Source organism: Diorhabda sublineata, chromosome 7 (assembly GCF_026230105.1).
Source record: "Diorhabda sublineata isolate icDioSubl1.1 chromosome 7, icDioSubl1.1, whole genome shotgun sequence".
Classification (NCBI taxonomy): Eukaryota; Metazoa; Arthropoda; class Insecta; order Coleoptera; family Chrysomelidae; genus Diorhabda; species Diorhabda sublineata.
In genome coordinates, this window is record NC_079480.1 from 6,830,291 (window position 1) to 6,843,188 (window position 12,898).

At 34.0% G+C, this 12,898-nt stretch overlaps 1 protein-coding gene across 2 annotated transcripts in view; it reads right to left on the reverse strand.

Annotated features, from left to right (window-relative positions):
* Window positions 1-12,898, reverse strand: part of LOC130446598 (insulin receptor-like) — a 230,940-nt gene that overhangs the window by 10,884 nt on the left and 207,158 nt on the right. For both annotated transcript variants that reach the window (XM_056782958.1, XM_056782959.1), the window contains one exon: window positions 73-706. In XM_056782958.1, the coding sequence (XP_056638936.1) occupies window positions 73-706 (634 nt within the window). The remainder of the gene's footprint in view (window positions 1-72; window positions 707-12,898) is intronic.

The following is a 12,898-nucleotide window of genomic DNA, read 5'->3' on the forward strand; positions in this document are numbered from 1 at the left end:
ACAATGTCCACTGATCGAGTTGTTAATTTTATACCATGGAATAAAAATACCGAAGTACTGATTTATACTTACGTTTTAGGGTATTGGCAGTAATCTCTTTCAAAAATCCATTCATCGGCCAACTCATCATAATCTAGTATATAATGAGCCAAAATCCCGTTCGGTAGTAAAGGTTTTTCCCAATTGAGCATAACACTTTGATGGTCAATAGGTGTTACAGATAAATATTCAAAGCCATCGGGATCGTCGGATAGAGTTTGAAAATATTTAAGACTACTTTGAGAATTTTCTGTATTAGACGAATTCGACGACAGATATAGCTTTATATAGTAAGAATAAGTTGAGTTTGGGATTAAATTGGTCAGAGTGGTATAATTGGTATTAGCAAACACGCTTGTCCATTCATTTACTACGCAAACATCTTTACTGTCAAATGTGGTCGCGTTTTCATCTTTGCCTTTCTTATAGAATACTGTAAAACCCACATACGATTCATCTTTCTCTAATGGGGGAGGATCCCAGGAAAGAACGGCTTTTGTTGAATAGGGCGACACAATCACGTTGACATCTTTGGTAACGCAGCTTGCTTTATCACCGTTAGACAGATAAGGGGCGTCTCTTTCACTGTAACTACTGTTGGTAACGTTTTTTAATTTCTCTATTTCCGATGGACAAAGAAGAGGATTGTTGTGAAAACCTATTGTACCTGAAACAAAAATTTTATATATATTATGGGCTGCTAGTTATGATTAAGTATTGAGTTTCATAAAAACTAAACGCTTAAAAAAATAAATGTTGAAGTTAGGATAAGGCAAAGCTTGGATTTTTGAGAGAAAATTTACGACTGAGCGGAGCGCAGAGGAATAAGAAGACCTGGTCAGTACAAAAAGTTCATATGTCTGAAGATAGAGTAAAAAGTTACTATCATTGTAACAAAGTCAAGCTTCGGGATGAAATTCATTGTTCTGCTGCGATTTATCTATCATTTGATGCCTCATGTCATGATATATTATTACATGTCACGATCATGAACAATGTGATTATCAGTCAACTTCCTACATCAAGCTGACCCCACTATACTGACAAACAATTTCCGAGTTACTGAAAATATAGTCTGGCTACCAAAAAAAAAATGGGGGAAAACGGCCGATATGTCTCTTCCCGATGACGACGAAACTGATGCATTACATGGAAAACGAAAACAAGATAAACAACAGACAATACGGATTCAGGCAAGGGAAATCAACAATTGATGCAATAGGACAAATAACGGACAAAATCATGAACAATAAAAGAGACTAAAAACATACATGTATAATAACATTGGACCTACAGAACGCAATCAACGCTGCCTGGACACCGACTATTATACAAAGACTGAATGAAGCAGATACACCGGACAATATACAACAATTATGTAAAAAAAAAGAAGACGACATAGTTCAGGCTATGTCGTCATCCTGTGAAAGCTGGGCTAAGACAAACAAATTGACGTACAATGAGATAGAAACAGCGGCAATTTTTATTGTCTACAAACCAACAAGACCACCAAGACTTAGAATAAAAAATGGAACACTTACAATGAAGGATGGTTTAACATACCTGGGACTTACCATTGACACAGGACTTTTATGGATGCAACACGTCAAACAAAATAGATAGAAATCAACGGACATTGGACACAAACTATTTATCATTGTGGGAAAAAACTGGGGTGGAAAGCCAGAAATATTGAAAATAATCTGAAAGGCGGTGAAGCTCATGCTACTGTCGGATATATGGGGAAGGCGAGCGAGGGACAGCAGAGTCAACAAGTAACTGGCAGCAGTAGAGTGGCCGTTTCTGCTGGCCATCACAAAAGCTTACAAAAAAACCCTAACGTCTACGCTGGGCGTGCTGGCGGGGATGCCACCCTTGGACATAGTTGCATACGTAATCTACAAGACGTAGACAGACAACAGACAAGAACTAACAAGAAACAAGATAAGAACATCAGATTTACCACACCCAAGAAACCTAAAAATGAAATATACTGAACACCAGACACCAACTGACATCGATGTTTTACAGACGCAAGCAATATAGGCAATAGTAAGTCTATTGGCGTATAAATTAGAACAGAAAATATAGCAATAAGTAAACATAACGGGAATAACAAATACAAGGCGATAATAAAAATAAAAAAGAGATTAGAACTAAAGATAAATAACAACGTTAAGTGCCAAGTAACTAAACAAAACAGGAGACACAGAGGAATGCTGGAAGCCGAACGACTAGCGAGACTAGCACACAACAGACCAGACGACGTAATAATAATAAAAACCAAACATTACATCAGAACAGAACAATCTAAATTAGTGCTAGAAAAATGGAAAGAAAAATGGGACAATGAAACGATAGGACTTAAGATATATAACATTATCAGAATAATAACAACAAAATTACCAGGCTTTACATGGAAAACGACACAACTACTTGCAGGACACGGATACATGAATGCGTTTTACAAAAGATTTCGCCTACGAGACACGGACGGGAACTGCACGCACTGCAACACCACAGAAGACCAACAACATATAATAAAAATTTGTTCAATACAATACAGACAGGATGCTAGAAGAATTTTAACAGACATACTAAGACAAAAACAGATGACATACCCATCCTCAGACATTGACATTACAGACACACGAATGATCAGCTGGATAAATGATTGGGGGAAACTATGATAATGGATGACAACGACGACTAGACAAAGACGAGACATAAAATTTTTGGAGTGCGGTGTTGGGATGGGTTATCTTGATAGTCTGGAGTCCATACCCTACGAGGTGTGGACCTCACACAGCGGAGGCATAAATCACAGTATTCATTTCAGTTAACTAGAAGAATAAATAAGACAGCTCTGTAGATGAAGGCGTATTATCTAAAGACTGACCATCAGTTGGGCGCGAGGATAGAGATAGAGATAAATATTATGGAGATCCACTAGTTTCTAGTCTAATAGTTGATTGAGGAGGACTGAAAGATTGATTGAAGTTCTAGTGGATGTCAGCAGAGATCTTTGGTGTGTCCAGAAACCATTCAAAGTACAGTTTCGATTAAAATTTGTATATCAAAGAGTTCCTTATCAGGTATTACATAGTGCAGCGACGGAAATTATGAGAATATTCATCCTCTGGTGATTTACATCAGGTAAAGGACATGAGAGAGGCTAGTTGTGTTAATTCTTGAGTGCAGTTTCGATAGCTGAATTGGGGATAGAGGGACACACCTTAGACATTAGCTTTCCTTTTGAAGGTGTTTTAAGCCTGCGCATTAAAGTGGTTTGTAATAGATAACTGAAATAGCCTTAATTACGATTGCTTTGCTTGACTTTTACTTGAGAATAATATGTGTTTGAGTATATATATGAAATTGAAGCCGTCCCTGTGTGATATTCCATGTATTACTTTTACATTTTAATTTATGGATATGGTACTAATGTATACAAAAATTTCCCCTTTACTCTCATGCCTCGCTAATTGAAACCACAAAAAACACAAATCATTTTCCTTTTGAGTTTTATCACCTATTCAAGCGATCAAAAGCATCAATCATGTTTGTTTTTGTAATTCACGCTTCCATTCGATGTTTTCCTACCTAACGATATACGGTTATCAAAAATGTAATTTGACATCATCATTTACGTCACAACATAAGGGTTGGAATATAATAAATCAATTGGATAATTGGTTTCAACAAAAGGTGTATGTTTCGAAACAACCATTTGCAGTTGCAATCTGTACGTATAGCTTCTCATTACAATATCACGCCAGACGCATAGAAATTGTACTAAGACACATTGGTTGAATTATTTAAATTAATTACATTTTAAAAATGATTGGTGGAAAGTGCTTATCTACTAATTTCAGCAATTTCATTTCATTATAATCATATCATTGCTCAAAATTAAAATGTTCCACTCGTAATTAAAAAAAAATGAACATGTTAAAGTTGATGGCGCATCAAGATTACCGAATGAGTATGCCTCATGAGCGTACGGACAATTATTACATAAAATAACCGAGCTTCTTCTCGAGAATTAGTTGTGAAATCGACACAACTATTTGGTAAACTTATTATCTCACCGCTAGGCAATAACATTGATTAGAGTTATTGGAGAAGAATATCATAAAAATTGTCAAGTTCACGCATGTGCATATGAAATAATTATTGTAATCTATTAATGAAATTTAACTGCCAAATGCAGGATTGATTTTGGAGCAGCCTACAACATGTTTTAAATTGGTCCTCAAGCAGTCTTAATCTACTTAAGTTACAAATAAAAACAAAGATTAATAATTGGATATGGCTAAATTGTTTTTCAAAATATTCTCCAATAAGTTTTGCATGCTTTTTTCATTCCAAATGAGATAAAATTCACTCAGTAAGTCGTGTGACTAACACACAGAAGGCGCTGCCATTGGTCACTTTCATGTGACGTTTATGAAGTACCAAATTTCAAAAGACTATGTTTAAAATTCCATAATATTTCGATTAGTCAGAACAAAATGACAGCCATTTAAGTGAAGCTACTTTGGTTTGTTTAAAAAAAATTGCATTCAAAACAATTTCGTGTGTTAATTTGTAATTGATTCTTCGTGAAAAAATACTGTACAAGCTCACCAATAGCTTCAAAAATGTTATTTATAGCTGCTCTATCGAAAATTCGGTGTCGCGTTTACTCACAGTCGATCAAAAGCAACAACGTGTTCATGATTAAGAGTAGTGTTTGGCCATGTTCACACGTAATAAATCAGATTTTTAGCGACGATATGTGACAATAGATGAAACATGGATCCATCACTTAACTACGGAATCAAAATGATCCTCATCTCCGTGGACTGCAGTCGGTGAACTACGTACGAAGCGTCCAAAGGCACAATAATCAGATGGGAAGGTTATTGTTTCAGTGTTTTGGGAAGTGCATGGAATATTGTTCATCGATTATCTCCAAAAAGGAGAGACATTCAATAGCGAATAATACTACATAGATGTTTTGGATCGTTTGAATGCAAAAATCAAGGAAAAACATCAAAAAAGTCATCTTTTGATTAAATTATGAAGGGTTGTAAAGAGGGTGATACCACTTACTCATCTTCTTTTTTGATAACATGTTCAGCACAGTTTTTTCAAAGATCTTGGCTTTGGTACTTTGGTAGAATTTTAGATAAAAGCAGTTCATTAAACCACTTTTGTTAGCAATGCGTCCCTTTAGAACATGGCCCATCCAAAAACAATTTTTACTATTGTCAACCCAAAGGAAATTTACTACATCTTGACTGTCAAACCATGTTTCACTTATGTCTATTAGAACTTCTGTAGTCTTTTATCTGACGCAAATAATCTTGTCGCCATCGAACGATCCCTGACGACAAGAAAAATACTTTTTTATTTTTTAGTGCTTGTATCAAACTTAAACCACACCTGCATCTCGAAAAATTTACAGAAAATATTTAATATCTGGATAACGGTAAGATTTATATATAGGAAAGTATAAAATTGCCTTATTTTTTACCCTTGAATGTATTAAAATAGAAAATAACCGGATGGTTCTATTTAAAAAAATAAAGAAATTTGATATTTATGAAGTTATACTTTAAACACTTTTTATACACACCCCGTACAAAATAAAAAATTTTTCAACATAGAATCAAATACTTCTGACCTTGCTAAAGCAACCGAACAGAAACCATTTTCATATCCTTAAGGATATCCTCGTAAAAAATAGTTTATAAGCGTCTGCAAGGGTCAAATTTTTTACAAAAAATTTAATAACTCTAAAAGTATGCATTTTTTGAAAAAAGTTTTCAGACAAAACTACACTAAAATATTACGTAAATTTCAAAAATGTATTAATATACAGGGTGTTCCATTTAAAATAACAAAGTTACAGATAACTTTCGGTTCTACCGGACATGTAAACATTCGACAGGATTTAGTAAATTTAGAAGAGGCAAATGCCTTATTATCTTACATATTTGTAGAGAAAAGGGATGTCTGGAAGAAGGTTTAAACGCATTTGTTCCTAAAACGATAGAAGATTGTGATTAGATAGTGGACGCAAACATTATGGAGAACGATATTCTGATATTGTTTTGAAACTCGATTAATTTCATACCATATCCGGCGTGTAGAACAGTGATCAATTTACAAAAAGGTGATACAAAAAAACTGCAGATCACAGAAAAGAATTCAATGAACCAAAATTGAACATAGATTTAGTGAACTTAGCATTTTAATGAGTTTTGAAAACTCGAGCATGTAGGAAGATACTATTGATGAAGCTGAAGATGATATAAACGAATCATATTAGAAGTGAGTTAGTTTTTATCTATGGAAGTAGATACTTGATTATGCTGAATTATTTATTATTTAAAATAAGATAATTCGTTTGAAAATGATAAAGGTGATTTTTGATAATAATTCTACGCTTATGACTTGTCGATTCCCTGTCCCCTTAAACCCACCATGATGGAAATTCTACTTTATTGTTATTTCACCTTTAATTCAATTCAATTTTTTTGCATTATTCATTTTTCTTATTGTCCAATCAGTTTGAACACTCAATAGAGTGATTCGTAGAGGAAAATGAATCATTTTTAATGGTACTTCTGTGTAAACAACACGTGTGCTTGTGCAATTGTCAGTATCTCGTAAAGAATTTAATTAAATAGTTTTCATGTTTCCCAACTGACGAAAGCTGAAAATAGCCAGTATTTACAAGGTTAAAAAAACGAATGTAGTGATAGATCATTTGGTGAAAAGGATGAAAATGTAATAGGATTTATCAGCCAGAAGATCCACGATTAATATAAGCAGATAAGTTCCAACTCTGGAAATTATTCAGAACTTTCATTCGATTTCGAATTCCCTTAGTATAATTACAGATCTAATATTTTGACGCTTACTTAGCAAATTCTCACCCAAAAAAGTAAATTTTCAGAACACCAAAAAAACCAGCTAGACCATAAATCAATATACGGAGTGATTTTTAGGTATGGAACGCCTCATGGAACGGCTGATACGGTTTTTATAATTATTTGTCTACAGGATGATCCTGTATACTTTTCGCTTTTCGGAATCCTTGAGAAATACTTATTATTTTTCATCTAACGTTCTCTATACCTAAATGCCATAATAGAGGCGTTTCATACATAAAACACACTCTGTTTATGTTTCTACAGAGGTTTGGTAAGCTAATTTCACCAAAATTAAATGTTATTATTTTTATTTTCGTATTTAAAAAATTAAAAACATTGTTGGAGATGTTTTGTTTTCTAAATTTCATCAGTTATGATATAAAAGGTGAAACAATTCTTATTATTGAGAGAAATATTATGTAAAAGGTGTTATTCGGCTCAAAAAAGGCTTGTGTTGATTGGTGCAAAGAAATGCTGAAAAAATTCAAACGTGTTACTTCAAAAGACGTCTATAAGATAGGGACAGGCGACGAATCAAGGATCTACGCATATGAACCCGAAACTAAAGAACTATCAACTGTATGGGTCTTTCAAGACGAGCTAAATCAAAGCACTTTCAAGCAAATGGTGGCCTGTGGTTTCGGAATAACTAGACGTTCCATTAGAGTAAAGTAGGTCAATTCTTAACGGTACACCAGCATTTGTTTGCTAGAAATCGAATCAGGGAAACTTATCGTAGGAGACGAACCATTCTAGAGACGAGCTCTCACACATGAATGCAAACAAAAATGTTTTTGAGCAGTCAAAACATTGAATTGATGGATCAACCCCCGTACATCCCAATGATCCCACAGATCAAAAATAAATTACGAGGTCAACATTTTTATACACCCGAAAAAGCGTTAGATGCATTCAAATTAATTGTTTTATAGGTACCTCAATCGGAATTGAAAAAATGGCTTCGACAATTAGTTCAAACACTTGCAAAAGTGTATTGATATTAATGGAGAATATTTTGAAAAATAATAAAGACATATTCAATTATAAATATTTGTTGTTATTTGTCTCAAAACTCAAGTAGCAGCTCTCGTATTAGTTCTGAACTTGTTAAAGTGTTAAATTTTTTGTTATTTATTGACCATCAATTTTGGATAGTTTTCAAACCTCTTATTTTTCGTGTCTAAGAAATAAGTGGTATTGAACTCTAATTCATTTATGGTTTCACTATAGGTAATTGCTCATAATTTGTTTTATAATCAAATATTCTAGCCAGCTCTCTCAAGAGATGATACTGAATACACTGTTAACACCAACACTCACAATTACACTGAACTTTACCTTAAGTCTCTGAAGAAGATAACTTGGTTATCGAAACGCAGGTCAGACAGTGTAATTGTGAGTGTTGGTGTAAACAGTGTATTCAGTATGAAAATCGCCAACACTTCTAGAAATTTCAACCATGAGATGATATTTCATGTTAAACATTCACAAAACCTAAAATTTATTAATTTTGGAAACTTGGGGCACCCTATATCTTGAAAACTAACTATAAAAGTGTATAGTATTTGTACATATATGTTGTTTTATCATTATTAATCGAAATAAGTAGTTAATATTCTGTTACCATAGGGACAGCACATCCTCGTGTTATGATTAAAATATTTGTCAAGATCCATTGTTACCAACATTGAAAATTTTGCTTTCCGATTATTTGCAGGTAAACAAACAACATTGTACGAATGAATTCATGAACACGCGTCGTTCTAATCAAGTGGGAACTGTTGATTCGCAATAACACAATCTGATATAACTATTGTTCATAAATTTAATAATATGGGATTTGAACAGTATAAATTTATTCATGTGTATGCTTTTTAATATTAGTTATAACTTGTTATTTATATTTCTGGCCTAACAATAAATAAACATTGTTGAAGCTACCACTAAACCAAAGTTCACAATTACACTATCGAACACGCGTTTCGATAATCATGTCATCGTCTTCAGAGACTGAAGGTAAACTAAAATTTCGGTGCTACTATTGGCACCCTCCACGGAAATTTCCGTGGCTCGGAGATATGCCGAAAAGGTGGTCTGAAATGTTCCATTATTTGCTTCAGTTGCAGTGGTCAAACATGCGACAACGTGCCAGATATATTAGATGCCATCGGAAACGAAATCGAAGAAGACCCAACCTTCGATTCGTCTCCTTCGGATATTGCGGAGGCAGAAAAGACAGATTCACAAGGCGATAAGTGTCTTCCGTCGACATCGAAAAAAATAAGACTCGCCCCCGTAAACTAAATGCGCCACTTTTTATTTTATAACAAATCCGTTTTTTGAATTAACATTTGCAAAATTCTTTTTCTTTTAGTGACAACAATTTTAGACAGAGAAAATAAATTGCAGACGAATATACACAGTATTTTACAAAATTTGCAACAATTGAAACGGTTTAGCGATTTTTCGAAAACCTCAGATTCACGTTAAATTTAAAAAAATATTGTACAATATAAAATAGCAGAATACAAGCATAACGTTAATTAATAATAATAATATTAAGAATAACATTAACAATTCTTACGATGTAGTGTAACTAAATGTTTAGCAAAAACCATATTGAAAAAAGTTTGGAGTGCTATAATTAAAAACCTATGCGTTATACAAAAAAAAGTTTCAAATAAAAAAGATGGCAAATATTATTATCTACAATAATGATCCCTACAATTTTTATCATAGGATGCGCGGTTCGCGATATATTTAATAAAACGTGCTTTTCAAGATGGCCCCTGAAGTGAAGCCCACCCCCATGACACCCACTTGGATTTACATTCGTGGGACACCCCTGAACATATTAAAAAAACTGTTCCCGTACGGTTTTTACAAAATAAAAAAACGGCTCTTGGCTTAGGCGCAAACTCGTCGTCGATACGAAAGATAACAGGAGCTTCTTCTTTACATGAATCGTCTTTTAATGATTCACGCCCATGTTTGAATCTCTTCACCTATTGAAAAGCGCTTATAGCATATAGCTACTTATAGATCCGAAATAAAATATATTTTAGAGAAAAAAGGGAGAATTTCAATCCACAGAACTATACTCCAAGACGAATACTGATTTCAACGTACAGTACGTTTCAAAATCTATAGAGCAGTTTTAACGTTTGTCGGCAGCAGTGGCAGTAAAAATTCAGCCATTTTGACGTTTCGATTCTGTTTGACAATCATATAAGTAAGTCACCATGAAGATTTTCATGAAAATGAAAAAAATTTGCTGTTAAACTGTCATTAAATATTGCTCTATCACTCACGACCGTAAAATTTTGGCCAAATAAATTCAAACGTGAGTTAAATATCTTCACAATTTTGTGAAAACTACTTATTAACGTAAAACATGAATAAATAAAGTGGTTTCAATAATCTGACTACTGTACTCGTTGGATGTCAAGACTATTAAGAACATATTATGCGTATATATACTCTCTTAAATACTAATCCTATTGTATATGGAATCGTTTAACTACGAGGATGGTTCCCGTCAGGGGATGGTCAGTTTACAATAAATCTTAACGAATACAATAGTAAGTAGAAGTTAAATAGGTAGATTTATGATTCTTCACAGTAACATTAATATAAGACTGAAATATTGAATGGTTCCCATCAGGAGAGGCGAGATAATTCGTGGCTATATCAGCTTGACTGACTACGTACATACTTCGATGATAGCCATGACTTAAATTCACGAATTACAATTCGAATTAATTGAACACCCATCGCATCCACCAGATCTTTCCTCCGGCGAATTATCCTGTTTCATACCTTAAAGTTTCATCTTATCGTCAGCGCACATTTGAAAGACGGCAACTATTTTTTCGAAGGGTTAAACAGTTTCGAGAATAACTTAACAAAATTATGGAAAAACTTTCTTGTTTCTTTGTTAGGTCGGAAACTACTCATAAACGCTTATATATAAAAAAATGTGATCAACTTTTGGTTATCAATGTCTCTTTGATATAATTTCATTTAATTTCATCAATAATAAACAGACGCCCGACCTTCGAACGTCGATTTTTGTTATCACTTCCCTTTCACACACTATTTCGGTCCATATGCGCTTCGAAATTAAAAGGAAACACTGATGACTAGCTAAAAGATTATATTAACGATGAGTTCAATCAATGTGATGACAAACATCTGGAATATCAAGGTAGCTATATTGAAAAACAATGTAAGAGTAAGATTTTTATGTAATCAATATCTTTGCTCTATCTGCAATAGATTTGTTTTCAACATTGGACTTAATCTACTGGCATTCCTCGTAGCATCTTCAATTTCCAACGCACAAGTATTATAAACATAGCACGACAGGAATTTTGGGGTACATAAGCCATTTCCATGTAAATTTATGGTAAATATATCAACTCTAACGAAAATTGCCAATGGCTCTTGACGAAGTTGGTTTGAAATGAGTTTGAAACCTTGACATCTCATAGGAAAAAGAATTTGTGATTTTAATTTGGCAGCGAAAAGAAAAATATGTTTTCGATCGCTTCTATTGAATATTTCTTGTCTAACGTTATGAACAATCATTCGATTATTTTTGATCAATCTACGATTGAAACGAGACGAACTCTGGGTTCTAGTTTGGGTTAAACATGGCGGGTACTTTAAGGTGGTCACACTGTCGTATAATTCGGTGTCTACGTGCCCGACATTTTGTGCTGCAATTGAATATCACGTTAGTTTTGAGATGCGAACTGTCAGACGGATTTTGTTGGCATACAACCGATTACATAGGAATTTTTAGTGTGTGAAGTACACGGACAAAACGTTCTGATTGTTTCTTTGTTTGAAAATTGTCAAGTACAAGCTAGGCTACCACAAATTTTATATAAAATCTTCATTGAAATTGCTTACAAATCACTATAAAAGTGAGCAAATGGGGCTAGCTTAAGCTAGCGATAAGTCGTGCAAGGGACGCGTAAGTTGCGAGGCAGTTACAGGTGTCGCTAAGGAAGATTTTATACTATCTCCTGGAATATGCAGGGTGCGTAATTCTTCTGTTTGAGTTTCTAAAAAGTAGTGCTACAATAAAGCCTGCGATGATCCTATCAAATTTTACTGAAACTTATGGTGGGTCCACATTATACAGACTTTTGTTCGTACAGATATCTGTATAGACTATGAAGTCGGAGTGACAAAATTACCCGACATTTGGATATAATGCCTGTACAGACTTTTCGTTCGAAAATACAATTTAAATTTCTTAGCTACGATAAATACGCAGAATTACATGCATACTCCGACTTTTGGATCGCACCAACATTTGTCTGTACTGTCTAATTCGCACCGACAAAATTCTATAGAATTTTATAGAAGTCTGTAACGTATGGACCCACCATTAGAAAAGCAGTTTAAAACAACTGAGGATATATTTGATATCCAAAATTGATTTTCTGCATAGCATTGCTTGATTAGATAAAACAGTTTGTTCAGAAAAAATTCTAAATTCATTGAAATGGGCTCTATAGTTCTGATCTGGTACCTAGTGATTTGCACTTATTTTCCAGATTAAAGAGAAATCTGGCTGCACAATGTTTGGCGGAATCACTACATCACTACACTAACCTCCCAAAAAATAGCGAAGACAGTGGATTGCAGAAAGCGAACCTGTTTCAAAAAAAGGAAAGGCGGTTTCATCGGTTGGGAAAGTAATTGCGACAGTTTTTGGGAATTGTAACGGGATTGTTTTCATCGATTATGTTCAAATAGGTATAATAATAATAGGAATCATTTCTTGATTAGGTAAAGGGGAAAATTGTAAAAACGCTACCTCATTTGAAGAAAAAGAAAGTACTTTTTCGTCAGGACAATCCCCGTTCTTAAAAGTCGGTGATCGCCATCTCTAAAATTTACGAATTTTTTTATTACCC